Source organism: Ceratotherium simum, chromosome 3 (genome assembly GCF_057802395.1).
Source record: "Ceratotherium simum simum isolate JZ-2026a chromosome 3, ASM5780239v1, whole genome shotgun sequence".
Taxonomy (NCBI): domain Eukaryota; kingdom Metazoa; phylum Chordata; class Mammalia; order Perissodactyla; family Rhinocerotidae; genus Ceratotherium; species Ceratotherium simum.
Window position 1 is genome coordinate 70,161,870 of NC_141902.1, and position 21,878 is coordinate 70,183,747.

Genomic DNA, 21,878 nt, shown 5'->3' on the forward strand with positions numbered 1-21,878 from the left:
AGATCAAAAGGTAATGAATGTGCATGATGTGTCCACTTTCATAAAGATACCTTGAGCATAAACTTGGTAAGCAAAAAGATAAAATGGCAGTAAAAAAAGCAGAAGTCAAATATTTTGTGTTGTACTCTATCTAAAGACAGACTTAATAAGGGAAGATATGGTTAGTGAGGCAGATAGACCATGCTGGTTTACTCATCACCCACTCCCAATCACTTCTCCCTTGCCTTTCTCTTCTGTAAAAGCTGGAAAGCTAAATACTCCATCTTTTAGCCTCCTTAAAGCTGAATGGCCAGTGACATTCTGGCCAAGGAGACACAAGCCAAAGCCCCTGGGGAGGGCTTTTCTTCCTGTTTTGCCCTTCTGGCCGCCTAGAACATGGACATAATGCCTGGAGGTGGAGCAGGAATTTGCAACCAAAAGAAATGAAAGCAAAACAGAAAGAAAGGAGAAACCTAGGTCCTTGCTGGCATTGGTGCTATACAGTCTCAGTAGGCCCACATCCAGACTTCTTGTTACATGAGAAAAATAAACCTCTATTTGTTAAAGTCACTGTACAATAGGTTTTCAGTTGCAGCTGCAGGTATTCCTGATAGTTAGCATGGAGCTCAGAAGAGTGGTTCTCAACTATCTTTCCTCCCCAACATATAACAGGGAAAGAACACATTCCCTTTATTAAGTTACTCACTGCAGCTGTGCTTCTCAACCTAGCAGGCATCAGAATGTGAGATGCGAGCAGAGAAGACAGTGGTCCTGAACCTGGGTAATTACCAAAGCAATGTCTCCAAAGCACGTTTGGGAGGCTGTTCAATCCGGTGCCTCCAAAAATGCAACGTGGATTTTTCTGTTCTGATGATAAACAAGCAAAATAACCTTCTACCTAAGTTGCTCCTTTCTTTCAAAGTCAATTCTTTCAAATTTTATTCCCCCTTAAGTAACTACTAAGAAATTAAGTAATTATTAATAAACCTCGCATAATAATCACTCTATGAAAACACCAGGGTTTTAACCCCACAAAAATAAAAAAACAAATCTCTGTTTTGAAGTCATTTATATTTACAGGTGTTCTATTATTGTATTTATCATGGTTATAAAAACCCTGGCAGTACTCTGGAACCCAGTTATGTTCAGATGTCCACGATAGCTTATTTTACAAAGATAATCTGGCTTTAACATTATTGATCATCCTCTTTCAATGCGTTTTATAGTTGTTTTTGATAGTTTCCTATGGATAGCCTGCATCTGGGTAATATAGGCCATCTTCAGGTAGGCACGTTCCCACAAATTATCCACAGAAAAAACTTACACTCAATTTAAAACATATCCTCACATATGCTCTAACTTTATATTAAGCTATAAAATGTGGGTTAAGAAACTTACTGGCCAGAATCACTAGATGTTTGGGAGAAGTAAAGGGAAATAAAAGATCTTTCTTGTAGATAACCAATTTAGCTGTTCCCTTTTCAAAATTAACACAAACTGTCAGTGAGGGGATAAAATAAATGTGAAAGACATATGGCACTAAAACAATGGCCAGCCTCTTTTAATACAAATGACTGCAACTAAACATGCGAGGTCAAGGACGCTGCTTTCATCTCCAGGAACTGTTTGCTTTTAAAGGGCAACCCAATTCGAAGAGATCTTCTAGGATATCCAAATATCTATATCTTCTCACCGTGTACAAGAAAGTACTCTAGTGGCAGTCTAGAATATTTAAATCCACCAAAATCTACAGAAAAACCACAAAAGCAACCTTAATTAAATAATACAAAAAGGAAAAAAAAAACATGATTAAAGAAAAGCTCCCTCCGAGACGGACTGCAATATATTTGGTGTTTATGTTTTCAAGTAGTTTTCACTGAAAACTCTGAAAAGAATAATCATTCTTCCAATCAGATCCTCCCTTCATTAGCATGGTTGAGAAAGTTACTCAGCTGTCAGTAAAGTCAACACTTCCATCCAGTATCCTGGGGTACAGCCACGTTCACTCTTCTGAGACCTCAGTGAAAGGTTTGACCCTGATCAGGTGCCTGAAAAGGTCTGCCAAAAGTGCTGGTGCACAGGCCAGGCCAACCCACACCCAGTACTGGAAAACAACTCAAATCAGTGGGCCCTGTTGATGACTCCTATTCAAAGGATGGCAGATAAACAATTGTGGGCACCACTCACTTGAAAAATTACATTTAGTAGCCATAGAATATCGTCAGTCAGGTCTTTTTTTTAAAAATTGAATTGGTAGTTTCTTTGGAGAAAAAAAAATCATTGTTTAATTAACTTAGATTTTTAAAGAGAAGTTAAGGTATGGGCTCAAATCTTCCTCAAACAAAAGTTGTCCCAAGAGGAGTTTTTAAAATGTTAGAGATATGTGTAGGTGTACCTGTTACAACATGGTGGGAATAAATTTAAAATTTCTTCAGCTCAGCTTGACAAATGCATTTTATTATTAGAAACTAAACAAACCCAAGAAAATTTAAGCAACATTACCATACTTGGTGCCTCCAAGTTTAGGTACATTGAAGAACTTCTTATGTGAACTGTCATTTAATGTTTCAATAAGATACTCAAAGGTGTATCCTGAAAAAAGAAATTACACTTTCATTAAACACAGCTACAAAGTACCTTATTAAAGCGAAAATACCTGGAAATCAGCTTTGTCCAGTGAAATTTTCTGCAATGGTGGAAATGTTCTATATTTGCATTGTCCAATAAAGTAGTCATTAGCCACATGTGGCTGTGAGCACTTGAAAATTGGCTATGGTGACTGAGGAACGGAATTTTTAATTACATTTAATTTTAATTAATTTAAATTTAAATAGTCACACGTGCTAGTGTCTACTGTATTGGACAGTACACTTCTAAACCATGACTCTTGTCAAGTAAAAACTGGTAACATAACTCCTGAAATGTGATAATGAAGAATACCTGGAAGGGGCAATGAGAATAATTTAAATGATACAGAGGCATGTTTTTGGAAGACATGTCCTGAAAATTGCACAACTACATACAGAAAAATTTGAGAACGCCACAGTTATGTTAGAGGGATCGATTTTTTAAAAAAAGAATCAAAAGACAGATTTTACAGAGCATTCAACAACATGGACAAAATGTAAACCAAACCAAAACGAAAAACTTATCTGGTAATACCTCAATAGGTCTTAAGACTGAAGGTAAAAGTGAACAACAAAACACTTGGGTAAATGAGCAGATTCTCCCTAAGAGACATGTCTTTCCAGTTTTGCACGAATTGAAGCTGAACTACAAAGTCACAGACCCAGGGGGTCTCATGGGAATGTACCCCAGCTCCTAACGATTCTTCGGGAAAGTGGCGGGGAGGCAGCCTTGAGGGAAAAGAACCTTTTTATCTTTTGTGCAGATTCATTGCGGTGGGTGGGAAGACCCCCAAGTGTTAAGACCTTGGTCCGAGATGAGAAGAGATAAGCACAGCCCAGTTTCAGAATACATAATGTTTTTCTCTTTTTTGTAGAGGGGGGAGAGAGAGAAGTGGACGGGGGGAGGAGAGCCAGCGCTGCAATAAATGGTCCGGGAACAGGCTGACTAGTGTTTTGCCTTGACCGGCCCCCACTCCGCTTCCAGAGGCAAAGAGAGAGGGAGGGGCTCGAGGCCGGAGAGCGGAATAAACAACTAGCTGCGTGAGACCCGTGCGAGGAGACCCTGACCCCCACCCTCATCCCTCACAAATGGGGGGCGGGGAAGGGAAGATGGTGGGCCTCTCCCTGACCCCAGTGCTACTGAGGAGTGCCGGGAAGCCGCTGGTAGCCAGCAGCGGCTACCAGGCTGAGGTGGGCAGGGGTCAAGGCCGGCGGCGGAGCGAGCAGCCTGATGGGTCCCGCTGGGGGGCGAGGACGGCGAGGCCCGGCTCTCGCGGCCTGGGCGCAGAGCGCGGCCCAGCGGACAGGCCCTGAGGGGAGCATGACCTGAGCCCGAGGGCCTCGGGCGCCGGCCGAGCGACTCCAGGCGAGAGAAGCAAGGAACACGGCGCCCGGCAGCGCCCGTCCCCAGCTGCCAGATCCCAGTCGGCGGACTGTAACTAACCTGCACTTGGGGCGTCCATCGCCGGAGACCATATTATCCCTGCGGGGAGGGGGCCCGCGGGGGAAGGAGGGGGAGGCCGGGCGGGGAAGAGGGGGAGGAAGGCGGGCGGACTGGCAAGGGAAGAAGGAAGGGAGCAGTCTCGCGCAAACACCGCGAGAGCCGCAGCGCCTTCCCTGCATCCACACTGTCGGGATTTGCCGCCCAACTCTCGCGAGATCTTGGGACGTGGAAACAAAGAAAGGGAAGGGGCGGAGCTGGCCAAAAGGTGATTCCTTGCGCAATCGCCGTTGTTCCTGCAAGCGGGGGCGAAGCGCGGGGGAGGCTGTATCGTTTGCGTCACTAGCGTCGCCCAGTTCGCAATCCATTGGTTACTTGTGGCCTCGGGTGTCCAACTGGGGTTTTGAGTAGTGTATGGGCTCCTACAGAGTATCCGAGCGTGTGTGTGTTCGGGGGAGGGCGTCAGTATTCCAACTCCTAGGTAAATAGTTTAAAGAGAACCACTTTAGGTTAACCTGTCATGTGTAGCCTACACGCGTGTTCTCAGGAGAGGGTGGCCGGACTGTCTGGCACGTCGGGGGCTCTCAACTAATTGTTGAATGAATGAGTTTTGCTTACACTCCTGTGGTTTCAATCACTCCTCTACTGACTCCTCTGTAGCACGTAGTCATGCTTAAGTCTCTCCATCCCTCCGCCTCAGCTCCTCCGGTCCCTGCGTTCTTCTCTACAGCCTTATCTCCATTTGGCGGCCAACTTTCCAGAGAGTTGCTTGTGCTCTCCCTTCCCCTCCCACTCGTTATCCCTCTCTAATCTGGCTTCCACCCCCAGAAAAGCCTCTGGTCGAGGGCAGCCATAACTTCACTTGCTAATCTCTCGTTTCTCAACCCTTACTCAATACTTACTCTCTCCCCTTGTTGAGAAATCCTCTTCCATCAACTTTTGTGACCTCAGACTCTACTTGGTTTTTTTTTCTACCTACCGCTAAGGGTGCTCCATCTCAGTCTCCTCTGCAGGCCCCTCTTTCTCTGTCCAGTCATTGAATGTACTGGGTCTTAAATAGACGCTAGGGCTCTGGCCTTGTACCTTCTCTCACTCTTCATTTTCCTGGCCTATCTCACCCTCTGCTTTGGCTTCAGTTATTAGTTATATGCTGATGCTTCCCAGTCTACCTGTAACCCAAATCTATCTCCTAAAACCAGAGGTGTATATCCTAGTACTTATTGGACACCTCCACGTCCCACAGGCACCTCAGACTCAAAATCTCCAAAACTGGACTCATCAATTTCCCCTTAAAACCAGTGTTCCTTTTGTATTGCCTGTATCAGTGAGTAGCACCACCATCCTCCAGGCCTTAGTCTGGATGTTATTTCCTACAGGAAATATTTGTTGACCACCCTCCAACCCCCAGTCTAGGAGAATCCCTAGCACCCTATATTTCAATTAAAGCACTTTATTAGACTTGATTGTAATTGCCTATTTACTGTGTTTCCTATATCTCAGTCAGATGCTTTTACCTGCATGCAAGAGAATACGCAACTAACAGTGGCTTAAACAATACAGACCTGTAATTATTTCACATGACAAAGTCCACAGGAGACAGTCCCAGGGTTGTTGTGACAGATCAAGCACATCGTCAAAGACCCAGGCTCATTCCTTACTTTGACCCTATGCTCCTCAGCATTTTGGTTTTTGTTCCTCAGACTTGTCACCTCATGGTTGCAAGGTGACTGCATCATACAGAAGCATTATGTTGTCCTACAACTTCCACAAGCAGGAGGGAAAGTGGTGCAAAGCACCTCTTTCTTTTTATCAGAGAAGAAAATATTTTCCTGAAGATCTTCCACAGACCTCTCATTGACCAGGAATTAAACCAGTAGTTCTTCACCCTTTCAAATCCAACACCGCCCTTTTAAGACAAATATTTTGTAATCTCTCCTTTACCATCTTGGCATGAAATTCTTAGATAACCTACACAAAACAATAAGCTAATCTATGTAATGCCCTAACTAATATAAAGGAGAAATAAAAGGAAAGTAATTTATTAGAAAATAATGTGTGTTACAGTATGTAGGTGCACAGGCATGTCTCCATTACATGATGTGATGATTTAGTCAGATGCTTGTATCTACTTATAATAAGTTTGGTTTTACAGAGCATAAGATAACTATTCAACTGAACATGGTCAACACTTTATATTTGACATTTCAAAACAAAGACTAAATACATACATATATCATGCATAAATGTATATCATGAATACATATACATAATAAATGATATATGTATATACACACACATATATATCATGAATGGCTAGCTTAAATGGAAACTAATAAAAATGTATTGGTGACTCAAATATTATGGGAAGCGTTGTCGCTGTTTATTTTCTGAAATGGTGAACAATTCTTGGTAAAGTTCCAAAGTAAAATACAACCTTTCCTCTTTTTATACAATATTTGCATTCCAAGAAAATTCAGTGTATATTAAAACCATACGCAATTACTTTTACATTTTTTTGTAAATGGGGTTAAGTTGTAGGCTTAGATAATTGTAAATTGATGTTTGTGAGTGTTACCCACCTGAATATTTGGCAACATGTTCAGTGGAGGCGGTTGCCTAATTCTTTGTTGTGCGTTTCTGTCTTGTGGAATGCAGGTAATCTAACATCCATTAAATGCCAAAAGGGCTCCTCTCCCGTGGTGACAATCAAAAACACCTTCCTATTTTCTGAATGTCCTGCTTCCATTGAGAAGAACTAACTTAGGTCAATCACCGTGTGTCCTGTGGCTGGACACACTGCCTTTTTTTTTTCTAACAGCTTCATTGAGACTTAATTCACATATTATAAAATTCGTCCATTTTAAAAACTTTTAATTTTGTGATCATTGTATTTACGTGCAGTTGTAAGAAGTAATAGAGATCCCCAAAACGCTTCACCCAGTCTTCCCCAATGTAACAGCGCAACATCAAAATGAGGACATTGACATTGATACAATCCTTTGAGCTTATTCTGATTTCAGCAGTTTTACATGCACTCCTTTGCGGGATATGTTTGTGTGTGTGTATTTAATCCTATGTGGTTTTATCACGTGTAGATTTGTGTGACCATCACCACAATGAAGATACAGAACATTTCCAGGGATCCCACATGTTGCCCTTTTATAACCACACCTACTTTCCTTCCAGGCTGTACTCTGTTATCCTCTAGCCCCCGGTAATCACTAATCTGTTCTCCATTTCTATGATTTTGACGTTTCAAGAATGTTATGCAAATGGAATCAGACTGTATGTAACATTTCAGATTGGCTTTTTTTCACTCAGCATTGTTCCCTGGAGATCCATCCAAGTTGTTGCATCACTAATTTTTTCCTTTTCATTGCCAAGTAGTAGTCCATGATGTGGACGTACCACAGTTTGTTAACCATCCCCCATTGAACATTTGAGTTGTCTCCAGTTTGGGGCTATTATGAATAAAGCTGCTTATGAACATTTATGTATAGGTTTTTGTGTAAACAAAAATTTCTATTTCTCTGCCCGAGTGCTGTTGTTGAGTTTTATGGTAATTGCATATTTAGTTTTTAAAGAAACTGCCGAACTCTTTTCCCAAGTGACTGTACCATTTTATATTCCCACTAGCTAGGTATGAGTGATCCAGTTCTTCCACATCCTTGCTGGCATTTGGTGATGTCACTGTTTTTTATTTTAGCCATTCTGATGAATGTGACATGGTATCTCATTGGGGTTTTAATTTGCTTTTCCCTAATGGCTAATGAAATTGAACTCCTTTTCATGTGTTTATTTGCCATCTCTATATCCTCTTTGGTGAAATATCTATTCATGTATTTTGCCCATTTTTTAATTGGAGTGATTTGTTTTTCCTTTTGTTTTTTTTGGTAAGGAGGATTGGCCCTGAGCTAATATCTGTTGCCAATCTTCCTCTTTTTGCTTGAGGAAGATTGTGGCTGAGCTAACATCTGTGCCAATCTTTCTCTATGTTTTTTTATATACGTGGGGACACCGCCACAACATGGCTTGATGAGCAGTGCGTAGGTCTGCTCCTGGGATCTGAACCTGCGAACCCTGGGCCACCAAAGGAGAGTGCACGAACTTAACCACTATGCTAGCGGGCTGGCCCCTTTTTTCTTTTTTTACTATTGAGTTTTGAGAGCATTATCTATTTCTATATACTAGTCCTTTGTCTGATATATGGTTTGCAAATATTTTCTCCCAATCTGTAGCACACGTTGCTTTTTCCACATCATACATTGCTTTTTGAACAAAACTGGAGTTTTATTAGCAAGGAAGAAGAGGAAATTCCAGTAAAGTTGGCAATCCCCAGTGTCTGCCACATATCACTAGACTGTAAACTCCATGAGAGTAGGTGCTATATCTGTGTTATGCTTTGCTATGTCCCTAGCATCTAAAACAGTGCCTGGCACAGAGTTGGTACTAGATAAATGTTTGTTGAATGAATGAATGATGTGACTTGTTCAAAGTTGTACAATTGGCAGTACCAGATTAAAAAGAAAGGCTAATAAATTGGTTCAGCCTTAAACATTTAAAAATTATGTATTTAGTTTTTATTTAGAACAGAGACTGAGAACTTCACAGGGGAGGGGCAGAGACGGAGGACCTTCCCTGATAGGCCAACAAATCACAGGAACTGTCTATTGATCCTTCAGTTTGCCCTTAGGAACTTCATCTCTCTAACATAAGTGATTTGTCTAAGCATTGTTTTCCAACCATGTTAGTATTCTCCAAAGAGAGGTTTTCACAATACAGTTAACATTTCTAGTGAGATTTTTAGTGCTCCAGTGATATGTTAGCACTCCTTTAGATCAGTGTCCTGGGCAATGTCCAGGCTGATTCATCTCTTATTTTTTAGTTAAATTTTTGATTTTGGAAAAAAAAATTCAAGCATATAGAAAAATTATGAGAAAATTACAATAAATTTTCTTATATGCTTCAACTAGATTTATTTAGTGTTAACATTTTGCCACATTTGCTTTATTTTATTTCTATATATTTACATATTGCATAATAAGATCCTCATTATTTCTTTTGGAAATGTATTTTCCAGCTTTTTTTGGAGACATAATTGAGATATAACATTGTGTAAGTTTAAGGTGCACAATGTAATGATTTGACGTTTATATATATTCTGAAATGATTACTACAATTAAGTCAGTTAACACATCCATCACCTCACATAGTTACCTTTTTGTGTGTGTGTGGTGAGAACTTTCAAGATTCACTCTTGGGGGCAGCCCAGTGGTGTAGCAGTTAAGTTCACGCACTCCATTGCAGTGGCCCTGGGTTCACAGGTTCGGATCCCAGGCACGGACCAACACATCGCTTGTCAAGCCATGCTGTGGTGGCATCCCATATAAAGTAGAGGAAGATGGGCACAGATGTGAGCCCAGGGCCAGTCTTCCTCAGCAAAAAGAGGAGGATTGGCATTGGATGTTAGCTCAGGGCTAATCTTCCTCACAAAAAAAAAAAAAAGATTTACTCTCTTAGCAACTTTCAAGTATCAATATAGTATTATTAGCTATAGTCACAGATCCTCATTATTTCTTATTCTAGTTTTCTTCCTGAACAATTTAAGAGCAAATTACAGAGATTACGACCCTTCAGCCCTAAATACTTCATCATGTATCTCCTAAGAGCAAGGAAAATCTCTTATATAACTGCAGTGCAATGATCAAATTCAGGAAAGTTAACATTGCTACAGTACTAGTATCTAATTTATAATCCATATTCAAATTTTGCCAATTGTCCCAATATTGTCCTTTCTAGAAACTTTTTCCCCCAATCCAGAATCCAATCCAGGATCAAGCATTGCATTTAGATGTCATGTCTCTTTAGTCTCCTATAATCTGGAACAATTCCCTGCCTTTCTTTTATGACATTGACATTTTTGAAGAGTACTGGCCTGTTGTTTTGCAGCATGTCCTTTAAAGATTTTATTTTTATTTTTATTTATTTTTTCCCCCCAAAGCCCCAGTAGACAGTTGTGTGTCATAGCTGCACATCCTTCTAGTTGCTGTATGTGGGACGCGGCCTCAGCAGGGCCGGAGAAGCAGCGCGTCGGTGCGAGCCCGGGATCCGAACCCGGGTCGCCAGCAGTGGAGCGCGCTCACTTAACCACTAAGCCACGGGGCCGGCCCGCAGCATGTCCTTTAATTTGGGCTTGCCTAATTGTTTCTTCATGATTGAATTTAGATTATGTGCTTTTAGTAGGAATGCCACGTAAGTGATGTTGTGTCCCTGTTAGTACATCGTCTCAAGAGGCACCTGCTTTCTTTTAGTTTGCTTTTTGGCAACTGAGCCATCTCTTAATCTAGAGCAGAGTTTTAAGCCCAAGTCTGTGGGACTCTAAAGCCCATGTTTTTACCCATCACCCCTTTGTGGTTAGACATAGTCTCAGTTATTGCGAGGGGTGGGGTAGAAGCCCCCACACCTTTCTAAATTTTCTCAGTGTGGCCTCTCAGTAGCTAAGCCCCGAGTGCTGCCATGCTCTTCCAATGTACACTTTAATTGTACACAGGGAAAGCCTATTTGGATATTGATAGATCCAAAATAAATGCCATATCTTAAAAAATAAAAACCACAATAAACAAGAACACCTGACATTCTGTGGCTCACCTTGGAAGCCACTGCTGAGCCTGACTGTAGGTAAGCAGCCAGTTGGCTGCTGGCCCTTGGCATATGAAATCAAAGGGAATCGTTGTTCACCCAAAGCAAGTAACCATGTGTTCTGCCCATCTAGTCAAGTGGAATGTAGTTAAGAGTTTTTCTTTTACCTAAGAATAGACCACACATTAAAAGTTTAGAAACTCTCTGAAATCCCTGTGTATTGCCAGCAGGTGGTTAAGAATGTCAGTGCAGGCTTGCAGTGCAGAACGCTATCCTTGGAACTATGATAAGACACAAAAGAAATAGAAAGGACCCTTATTCCTCAGACCCTTATTTCCTTTTCTAGGGGAAAAGACAGAATTACCATCAATAAAATGACATAGGAATATAAATTTTAAAAGTACTGTTGTGGGTTGACTTGTGTCCCCCCAAAATTCACATGTTGAAGGGCCTAACCCCCAGTATCTCAGAATGTGATCTTATTTGGATATAGGGTTGTAGATGTAATTAGTTGAGTTAAGATGAGGTCATACTGGAGTAGGGTGGGTCCTAATCCAATGACTGCTGTCCTGATAAGAGAAAACAGGGACATAGACACACTGAGGGGAAGTGGCCATGTGAAGAGACAGATACTTACACAAGGAGAAGGCCATGAGAACACGAAAGCAGAGATGGCGGTGATGTGTCTATAGCCAAGGAGAGAGGCCTGGGACAGATCATTCCCTCACAGCCTCTGAAGGAACCAGTTCTGTCCACACCTTGATGTCAGACTTCCAACCTCCAGAACTGTGAGACAATAAATTTCTGATGTTTAAGCCACCTAGTTTGCTGTACTTTGTTATGGCAGCCCTAGGAAACCAATACAAATATCTTCTTGGAGTATCTAAGGTGCAGTGAAGATAAAGTACTAGAGCAGTCAGAAGACCTGGGTTTCAATCCCTGCTCAGCCTCAAACTCACTGTGTTGTCATACCCAAATGAATGAATCTATCAGATCTTAGCTGTAAAATTAATCAGTTGACGTAAATCTTCTTGGTTCAATAATTATTTTATGTAGTCTATGATTGTGTATTTCCACTTGCAGGCATATGCCCTTTCCTTTGTCCCTCTCATCAAAGAAACCATGATGTCCTATCAAATTAGAATTCCTAAATGTCTGTTGGTTTCATCTCCCCTACCACTGCCTTAATTTGGATTCTGATCATTTCTTACTTGGACCATTGCATTAGGTTGAACCATACGAAATTGATGACATTTGACTTTTTTTTTTTAATGGTGATTTTATATGGTTCAACCTAATAGTCATTTCCTAACTGGTCTCCCTGCTTCAGTCTTGCCTCACCCATCCTCTCACTGCTGCTCCAATCACCCTTTACAACACCACCAAGGATATTCTTTCTGAAAGGCAAATCTGATCATGTTTGCTTAAAATCCTTCCAAGTTCCTCCTGTTGCCTTCCAGAAAAAATCCAAACTTCCCTCTGTAGCATTTGAGGCCCTTTTGGACCTGATCCGCACCTACTCTCCAGTCTTACCTCTTGACACAAGCCCCATTACCTAATACCGTACCCGTACAGAACTAGTGCCACTTGGATTTCCCTGAAAATAAGCTTCCTATTACTTCAAGCCTTTGTGCATTCACCAGCTAATTTCTAGTTGTCCGTCAGGAACAGTAGAAGTTCCTCTTAATGAAGCTTTCAGTACACTCACCCACTCCCCCTACCCAACCGTGGGCTCCCTCTTCCTTGCCCTCCTAGCCATCTGTACTTCCACCTCACAGCTCTTAGCTTACTGTGCTGTAGTTCTTGGTTTATTGTCTGTTCATTCACTAGACTGTGAATTCCCTGAAAACAAGGACTACGTTTTGACTCTATTTCCCTATCTCTTAGCACAGGGCCTGGCATATGGGGGTTTCTCCAGAAAGTCTTGTTGAATAAGTGAATGGATGAGTGAAGGAATGAATGAAATGAAGAAACCTGATCATGCATATAAGGATTTCCAAATTTGCACAACAAGCAAATTAGACATAAATGATTTGAATTATGAAATGACTCATCTTTCAAAAATAATTTTCTACAGGAATTCTGTAAATAGCAAGCTATCCTAGTGAACTTGAAAATATGACTTGCATTTAAACATTCAAGTGATGGAAAGTTGACTCTCGTACAGTGGTGCCCTGGGCGCTTTAGTTTGGTTCAACCACCGTGTAAGTATTATCTACTACATTCCAGAACAGGGAGGAGTATCCGACCTGCGCTTCAGGAGCTCATAAATAGATAATGTCACTATAAGTGGGAATAAAAATAATAATAGCTAACACCTATTAAATCTTGTTAAGTACTTTACATGCATTATTTCATTTAAAAGGCATTTGTATCAGGATGTTTTTAGGTGAAAGTAAAAGAAACATCCAACTCAAACTGGCTTAAATACAAGCCACATTTTCTACCAATTGAGGTACCTACATTTTCTCAGAAACATTTAGCCAGCTGCTCAGGCATCAGGGCAGCTTCTGTGCAGAATCAGGGAAAGGTGGAACTTGAGCAGCCTTCTGAATAGCTCACCTGCCTGGAGAGAGCAGCCCCATTAAACAACAAGTGTTTCTCTGATGGCTGATCTCAGCCAGGCCCTGTGCTAGGGGCTGGGGACACAGGAGATTAGCATGGCTCCAGGCTTGTCCCTTAGTCTAGGAGGGACACTAAGAGGTAAACAGACAATGACAATGTGTCCAAAGAGCCAGAAAACGATGTTACTGGAAGGCAATAGTGTTTGAACTCACAAACTGTGGTCAGGATCTTTCTCAGCCAGCACTGTGGACATTTGATATCCATTTCCTGTTTCTCCTGCCCAAACTACTCAAATTTTTCTTTGGGCAATTCAACCCTTCCCCACTCCCCTTTCACAGGTCCACTATTGGACTCAGCATTTGGCTCAGGAACTGGGGATTAACATGATTAGAAGTAACAAATCACTCCAAGACTTTTACTGGGACTTCTGTGAAAGGGAAGCTTTCTTTTTTCCTCTAGAAGTTGTAGGGAGAGAGGTCATGACATCTGGAACTGCTGCAGCCATTTTACCAAACAGTGGCACACCTGGAGCTCACTAGGGTCTACTGTGCAGACCCTGAGAATAAAGCCAAGACTGCGGAAAACAGAGACAAGAGACAGATGTCTCTTGGTGTCATCCTTTTAGCTTGTGGATCAAGCCTTGCCTATTCTCCACAAGAACTTCTGGAATTTTTTTCATTATGTGACCCAATAATCTCCCTTTATAGTTTAAGCCAATTTGTGTTTTTGTTTGTTTGTTTGTTTTTGTAATATGCATCAGAAGATCTAACTGATGGCTATTTACTAGTTGTGAAATTTGGGCAAATAACTTCTCTGAGCTGCAGTTTCCTCAACTGTAAAGTGGGAACAATAACAATGACTACTTGAATTATTGTGCCAATTAAATGTATGTGAGGGGTTGTATTCATTTCCAATAGTTGCTGTAACAAACTATCACAAATTTAGTGGTTTAAAACAATACAGTTTTATTATCTTATAGTTCTGGAGATCAGAAGTCTGAAACGGGTCTCCCTGGGCTAAAACCAAGGTGCTGGTAGGGCTGCATTCCTTTCTGGAGGCTCTAGGGGAGAATACATTTTCTTGCCTTGTCCAGCTTCTAGAAAGTGCTCTCATTCCTTGGCTGTGGCTCCCTTCCATCTTCAAAGCCAGCAATGGTATCACTCAGACCTCTGCTTCTGTCATCACATCTCTTTCTGTGACTCTCCTGCCTCCCTCTTTCACTTATAAGGAGATTCGTGATTACATCGGGCCAATCGATAATCCAGGATAATTTCTCCATCTCAAAGTCAGCTGATTAGCAATCTTAATTCCATCTGCTGTATTAAGTCCCCTTGTCATGTAATCTAATATTCACATGTTCTAGGGATTAGGACGTGGACATCTTTGGGGGGGATTATTCTGCCTACCACAGGGGTCTATCCTGGTGTGGACGTGTATCCAGTACTCAATGAATTATTCCCATAGACTTGGAAGCACAGATGGAGAACATTTAACCCCACTTGGTGGGAATCAAAGAAGGTTTCTTAGAGAAACAAATGTCTAAGCTGAGTCCATTTTAAAATAACATCTGCCATTTATTGAATACCTCAGACACTGTGCCCAATGGTTTGCATGAACTGTTTGTGATCTTCATAGCAACCTTGAAGATAAATATTATTATTATCCCTGTTGTGCAGATCAAAAAACTGAGGTTCAGAGATGTGGAAAAATATAAGCCCTCATCAGTACTCTTTAGTTGATGGAACTAGGAGAGGTCAGTTTTGATGAGAGAGAAAGAAAAAAATGTCCAAAAACCTTGGGATACTGGCAGGAAATGTAGGCCAGAGGGGCTTGCATTGTGGTTTTCCAAAAGACAGTGCCTGGGTGCCAGGAGGATATCGGGGGAGAGAGAGAGGAATAGTGCAGGGATCTAAAAGGAATTTGGGATAATGTGGAAGCCATACTCCATTCAATGCAGAGATTTCATAAACTCTTTAAATGTCAGAGCAAGAAGGAAACAGGAGAAACCGTCTAGTTTAAGGGCTTTCTTTCTTTTTTTTTTTTTTTTTGAGGAAGATCAGCCCTGAGCTAACATCCACGCTAATCCTCCTCTGTTTGCTGAGGAAGACCAGCTCTGAGCTAATATCTATTGGCAATCCTCCTCCTTTTTTTTCCCCAAAGCCCTAGTAGATAGTTGTATGTCATAGTTGCACATCCTTCTAGTTGCTGTATGTGGGACGCGTCCTCAGCATGGCGGGAGAAGCGGTGCGTAGGTGCGCGCCCGGGATCCAAACCCCCGCCGCCAGTAGCAGAGCGCGCGCACTTAACCACTAAGCCACGGGCCCGCCCCTAAAACTCTTTTTTTTTTTTTGTGAGGAAGATCAGCCCTGAGCTAACATCCATGCCAATCCTCCTCTTTTTGCTGAGGAAGACTGGCCCTGGGCTAACATCTGTGCCCATCTTCCTCCGCTTTATATGGGACACTGCCACAGCATGGCCTGACAAGCGGTGCATTGGTGCGTGCCGGGGGTTGCATTGGTGCGTGCCGGGGGTCGAACCCTGGCCGCCAGCAGCGGAGCGCGCGCACTTAACCATTACACGACGGGGCCAGCCCCTAAGGGCTTTCTATGTGGGCCTGGGTCCTGCTCTAGTTCCCACACTGAGTTATCCAGTGAGACAACGCAGAGCAGGAATGGGAAACCAGACTCTGGGCCCCCAGTCCCACATCCCTTCTGGGACAGCAGGCCAGCTGCCCCCGGGGGCGGTACAAGCTGAACCCCCTTAGAACCAGCCCTTCCAGGTTCTTTGAGGGCTCTTCCAAGCTGTTCTGCAGGCAGACCCCGTGGTTCATGCTCAGGAAAATAAACGGTGAAGTTTGGGAGGTACAGCTTGAGCTGCGATTAGGTGAGTAGCCTCTGGGTGGCAGCAGCATGAGGCGGTGTCACTTGGAGTGAAATAGAGATATTAAGGACTGAGTGTCCCGCCGTGGCACTAGTGGGTAATGACACGCTAAGGGAACAATAAGGCAATAAAGTTCCCAATTGTACCCTCTAACGTGGCACTAGAAACGGATTTTTTTTTTACACTTAAGACACCCAAATGGCCCTTTCAAAGCAGCCATCCTATTAGGCTCGATATCTACTCAAAATGAGTTTGCCCCCACTCAAAACATTGCAGCAACTCTCCTTTCAGAATGGCCTTCAGAGCCTGAGGCTGGACTAGCAGGGTCAGGCTTGAGGGCGACTACTTGCTTGGGGGGCTATTCATCTAAAGCTCATATTGTTAAAATCTGACCTTCCCTCCCCAAAGCCCAGGTGCCCTGGGCCTTACTCCTACACACTTCTGCTCTTCCCCCACTGATAAGATACATCATTCAGATCTGACTACCACTGGATTATTGCAGTGGCTTCCTGACAGGTCTCAACACAACAATCAGAGGGATTCTGTTAAAAGGGAAGCCAGCTCATATCGTCTTCTGCTCAGAACTCCACACTGGCTCCCATCTCCCTCGGAGTAAAAGCCAAAGTTCTTACTGTGGCCTCCAAGGCCCTCCATGGTCTGCCCCCTCCTCCCTGACCTCGTCTCCTACATCCCCCCTTGCTCACTCTGCATTAGCCTCACTGGCCTCTTTGCTGTTCCTTGAACAACAAGCACAATCCATTCTCCAGACCTTTGCACCTGCAGGTCCCTCTGCCTGGAACACTCCTCCCAGATATCCATGTGGCTTGCTCCTTCACTTTCTCTGGGTCTCTGCTCCAATTTGACCTGCTAAGTGAGGCATTCTCTGACCACCCAACGTATATGGCAAACCCCAGCATTCCTTACATGCATTATTCTGCTTTATTCTTTCCATAGCACTTATCATGATCCAACATGCTGTACATTTAACTCACTGTTTGTTGTCTTATCTCCTACTAGAATGTAGCCTCCATAAGGGCAGGGACTTGATTATTTTGTTCACTGCTGAATCCCCAGTGCTTAGAATTGGCACATGGTAGGTGTTCAATAAATGGATGCATGAATCAAGCCACCCCGCAGGCAAGCTCAAAGAAAACACTTACGTCTCTGAACCTAGAGTGGAGAACATCAGAGGCAGGGACCTCTACTGATCTCCAGTCGAATCCGCTTCTGCAACTTTAGTTAACTGAACATTTAAAATTTCAAATTGGAAAGGTTTTTCCTGGTTGAGGGTGTGCCTACTGTGTTGGCAGCAATGATGGTGGAAAGGTTGTTCACTGATGGTGGAAAATTGTTTAAAAGAAGAAGCCAGACAAGCTGAGGCTCCTCAAATCCATGCAGCAGAGAGCCCACCACTCTAGAGATGTCTCATTCCTGGGCCAGATGTGACAAAAGCTCACAGTATCTCTTAGTTTTCGGATCTGGAATACCTTTGTGTGTTGTTAAAGCAAGAATCCCTGTCTTGAAAATGTGGTGACTTTGTCCTGACCTTTGGAAAGAACTCTAGGGGATCAACCTAGTGTTGCATGGAAGGAATTGAAGTTTGTCTCCCGGGTCGCTGAGCTCAGAGAAAGCTGCATCCTTTTCCCATGTGCCCCTTTCCCTGCTCTCAACACCACCCCATCTGGGCCTGGATTATCTCCAGCCTGGGTTCCTGCTAGGCCTCCTACCTCATATCTACCTGCACCCCACTGCCCAGCTAGGCTTCCAGAGGCATCAACTTTGATTACAGTAACTTTCCTGCTCAAAATCCCCAGTCCCTGCACAAAGGCCAAAGTCCAAACTCTCTAGCCTGATATTTGAGCCCCCTGGTATCCGGCTCTGGACACTTGTTTCCATCCTTGTCAAGGTCTCACCTTCCTGGATCTTTTGTGTCATCTAACAGGTGTTGAGCTTCCCTACCTCAGCATGTCTTCTCCAGCTCTTCCACCCCCACCTCCCATTCAGCTCCCATGCCTTCACGCCACCTGTTTCCCCCAGCTTTGCAAACCCACTGAGGGTCCAGCACCCTTGCTTTCCCTGAAGTCTTCCCAATCTTCCACACCTCAGTATGATCACTTCTCTCTCAGCGTAGATGACATCATTATCTGAGCTGGTCCTGACAGTTCTCCTGCAGACCAGGGAAGGGCCCTTTAAGACCAGGCAGGGCTGAGCAGAAGAGTGGTTGTGTTGAGAGGGTTCAGCAGGATTGCTGCGGAACCCTGCAGCACAGCTGCTTCACCCCGGCCTGATCTCTGGAGTCCCTCTCCCAACTAGCTGGCCTTTGACCTTCGGAGCCCCACCCTACACATTCCCCCTGCTCCTGCTGTCAAGGATCATGCCCTGTTCTTCCTCTGGCCTTGGCTTTGCCTGCCCAGCCCCTTCATCTCTCCCCTCTGTGGAGCTCAACATTTCATAATGTGAGCATCTGTCTCCAGCACTGGGTATGCCTATAGTGTTGAACATTTTCTATTTTCATACAACACAGCCCCCAGACACAAGCCCACTACTATATCTGGTGCCCAACTGTCCCAAACTGGAGGAAAAACTGGCTGCATTGATCTTATTGAAAGGTGATGATGTTATGGAATGTATAGGCAACCTTGGGGATTTTCGGGGGGTAATTTTGACTAAACAGGATTATTACCGCAAGTGCTGACTTTAGAACCTAGCCCTGTGTAAGCTGTGAGTCTGCTGTGTATAGTCTGTGAGATCGTTAGGGATTCGGACTCTGTCTGGATAAACAGGTGCTCTGCATAGGTAGAGACCTTTGCAAACTATCTCGTGAGTCCCAGGATGTCTTCCCCTCTAGGGGGTGAGCCCACCCTCAAACCTTCAAGTCACAGATCTGCGCACTGGGAGGGAGCTGGGGGCTGGTTCCAGGATGCAACAGTCTTGTCCTTTTATGTCAGATGGAGCAACTGAGGCCCAGAGAGAGAAGAGGGTAAGAGAGTCCCAGCTTCCCAGTGATTCCTGGGGCAGAACTCTTTCCTTTGAAACCCAATCATCACCCTTGGAAAGAACAAGCAAGAACAGGAAAGGACACAGAATTGGGAGAGCTGTTCCCTGTGAGGACCATGCAACTGCTCTAAAGGGTTTGCTTCAGTTCAGCCCCAAATCAAACATCTTAGGAACAGTTTCCAGGCAGTGTGTGCTCCTGTGACAGGTCCTAATGGGCCTCCCATCTGCTTCTTAATGAATAAACACAGAGTTTACAGAGGAGACTAAACTTTCCCAGTAACTCCACCTTAGATATACCTTATACTGGGCATCTGCCTGAAAGATTGCCAACAAAAGAATGGGCCTGAAGATGTTTGCAAGCTTATGCAGCAACTCAAGGGTTAAGTGTCCGTGAGAATTCTGAGAATCCTTACATTCTCTTACTCTTGTAGGAAATATTACCTTTATGTTGCACAAAAATATAACAATTTGTCGGCTGAATGCCACAGAGTTGGGAATAATAGGACTAACATTTATTGAGCACTTACTGTGTGCCAGGTGCCTTTGACATTTCATTCTTTATGAAAACTCATTAAACAGGCATTATGATTACCTACTTTGCTCAAGAGGAAACTGAAGCTCAGAGAGGGTAAGTGACTTGCCCGAGGCCACACAGATAATGCGTGGCAGAGTCAGGATTTGAACCCAGGTCAGCCTAACTCAGAGGAAAGGAGTTTTCCAAATCCCATATGTCTTCCCTTTGTAGAAATGTCATGGATCCCTGAACACTGGGTATATGTGGTCTAGACTCCCAACAAATGCAGGAATTTCTTCCCCAGAATCCGTCAGATGTTCAGAGGGAGAAAGTGGGGCAGGTAGACAGGGCACTGAGCCAGGCGTTTGGAACTTGGACAACCCAAGTTCATCTGTCTCCGAAGGTTGAACTAGTCTACTCTCTAAGATCTCTCCCACCCTAAAGTCAGTGGTTCTGTAGTCAATACTGGGGACTGGTCACATGATACCTTTCTGAACGGCAGGGACTGGACCACTAATGACTACATTTCCAAGACTCTCTTGCAGGTTGGGATCTGGTTGTGACATATTCTGCTGGTAAAATGCACTCGTGAGATTCTGATTCAGAAGTGAGTTATATGGAGGAAAAGGCGGGGCATGGGCATCTGTTTTGCTGGCACAGAATAGGGTAGAGGTGTCATGATTCTGGAGTAAGCTAGTGAGGACAGCCTCCTGATTGTGACATAATACAGCTCCCTTGGTAGCCCAGTTCTGCAATGTAGTTTTGTGAACTGTCCCTATAAGCTCAGCCTAGACAGAGTCCCAATAACTTGTTAGGTTCTCTATAACTCTCTGTATCAGCCAGGGATCTATTGCAGAGGACAGAATCCATTCTAGTTCATTTAAGCAGAAAATAATTCTCTACAGAGTATGAAAGTGCTTACAGAGTTGATGAGAGAGCTGAAGACACCAACTCTAGGTTGAAGTTGCACGGATGACTCCCCGAGGCCCCAAGGGAGCTGCTACCTTGTCTATGATCAGGTCACCACCGGTTCCAGCACTGCACTGATGCTGCTACAATCCAGAAGCCTCTATGATTATCAGACTGCCACAATCAGGACGCCACCATGGTTAGAAGCCATGACCACAACTGCAGCTCCAGTCACGTTGTGCCTGCTACAGTCTATGTCTGTGCATGCCTCATGCTCTGCTTCTTAATACTCATAAAGCTTATGATTGGACACTGGAATTTCTGCAAGGGCCACTGAAAAATCAGCACACCCAGCAGAAGTGTGGCTTCCATCTCACCTGCACCTTCCGTGCAAGCCCATTTGAACCCTGCTACAAGGGGGTCTGAAAAACATAGACTTGAGCTTTCCAGCCTCAGCAGTAGAGGAAGGCACACAAGGAGGGTGGAATCAATGCTAAGCACCAGTCCACCATTATAAACTCCTTTCTGTTAAAAGTAACCGGAGTAGATTCAGGTGTCTACAAACCAAGAGCCCTGACCAACACAGGTTCTGTCTCTGGTGACAGGGAACTCACTACCTCCAGAAGATACCTGTCCAATATGCAACAGTCTGAGTATGAAAGTTTTCTTTTACATTGAGCTGAAACCTGTGCTCCTCTTGTTCTCACCAGTCCCAGCTTTGCTTTCTGGGACCAAACAGAATGGGTCGGCTCCCTGTGTCCATTTAATTGACCTTCAGAGAGCTAAGGAGTGATGATGATGTTCCTACAGTTGTGCTCAGCAGCACAGAAAACACTGGCTTCAAATGAAAAACTGTTGAGGAGAGCCAAGCACCAAGGTAAAGGTGGAGTAGGGCTGAGATTAAAGAGATGGCGGTGGCAACCATCAGCATCTCCCATTGCGAGAAGAATATATTTATGATGTCTTAGCAAAGGCAGAAACCACCGCCATTTGGCAACTGCCCGGCTACTGAGAGACTGTAGAAACCAATTAATTCAAAATGTATTATATACAGTATGCTAAATTGGTCACCAGAGGGAGTCTAGATATAATAGCATCTTTGGCTAGAACCATCATTGTAATGGTTTGTATTTAGAGAGATTTTTCCTCTTCCTTTCATCCAAAGTGCTCCAAGCACCTTGCCACCACCGGTCTCATTAACGAACAAGTGCCTCAGTGAGCTAGGCGGGTGGCCAGTCTCATTAACGCACTTTTTAAAGAAGGGCACCTAGAGGTCAAGTGACTTTTTTTCACATCATGCTAATTAAAACCTTCTGTAGCTGTTATT

The 21,878-nt window shown here is 43.6% G+C and overlaps 1 protein-coding gene across 1 annotated transcript in view; it reads right to left on the reverse strand.

Annotated features, from left to right (window-relative positions):
* IREB2 (iron responsive element binding protein 2) overlaps positions 1–4,197 on the reverse strand; it is a 48,421-nt gene extending 44,224 nt beyond the window's left edge. Inside the window, exons 1-2 of the mRNA XM_004421867.3 lie at positions 4,051–4,197; positions 2,482–2,571 (exon numbers count right to left, since the gene is read on the reverse strand). Coding sequence (XP_004421924.1) covers positions 2,482–2,571; positions 4,051–4,069 — 109 coding nt within the window. The 5' untranslated portion in view covers positions 4,070–4,197. The remainder of the gene's footprint in view (positions 1–2,481; positions 2,572–4,050) is intronic.
* Between the last annotated feature and the right edge of the window lie 17,681 nt (positions 4,198–21,878).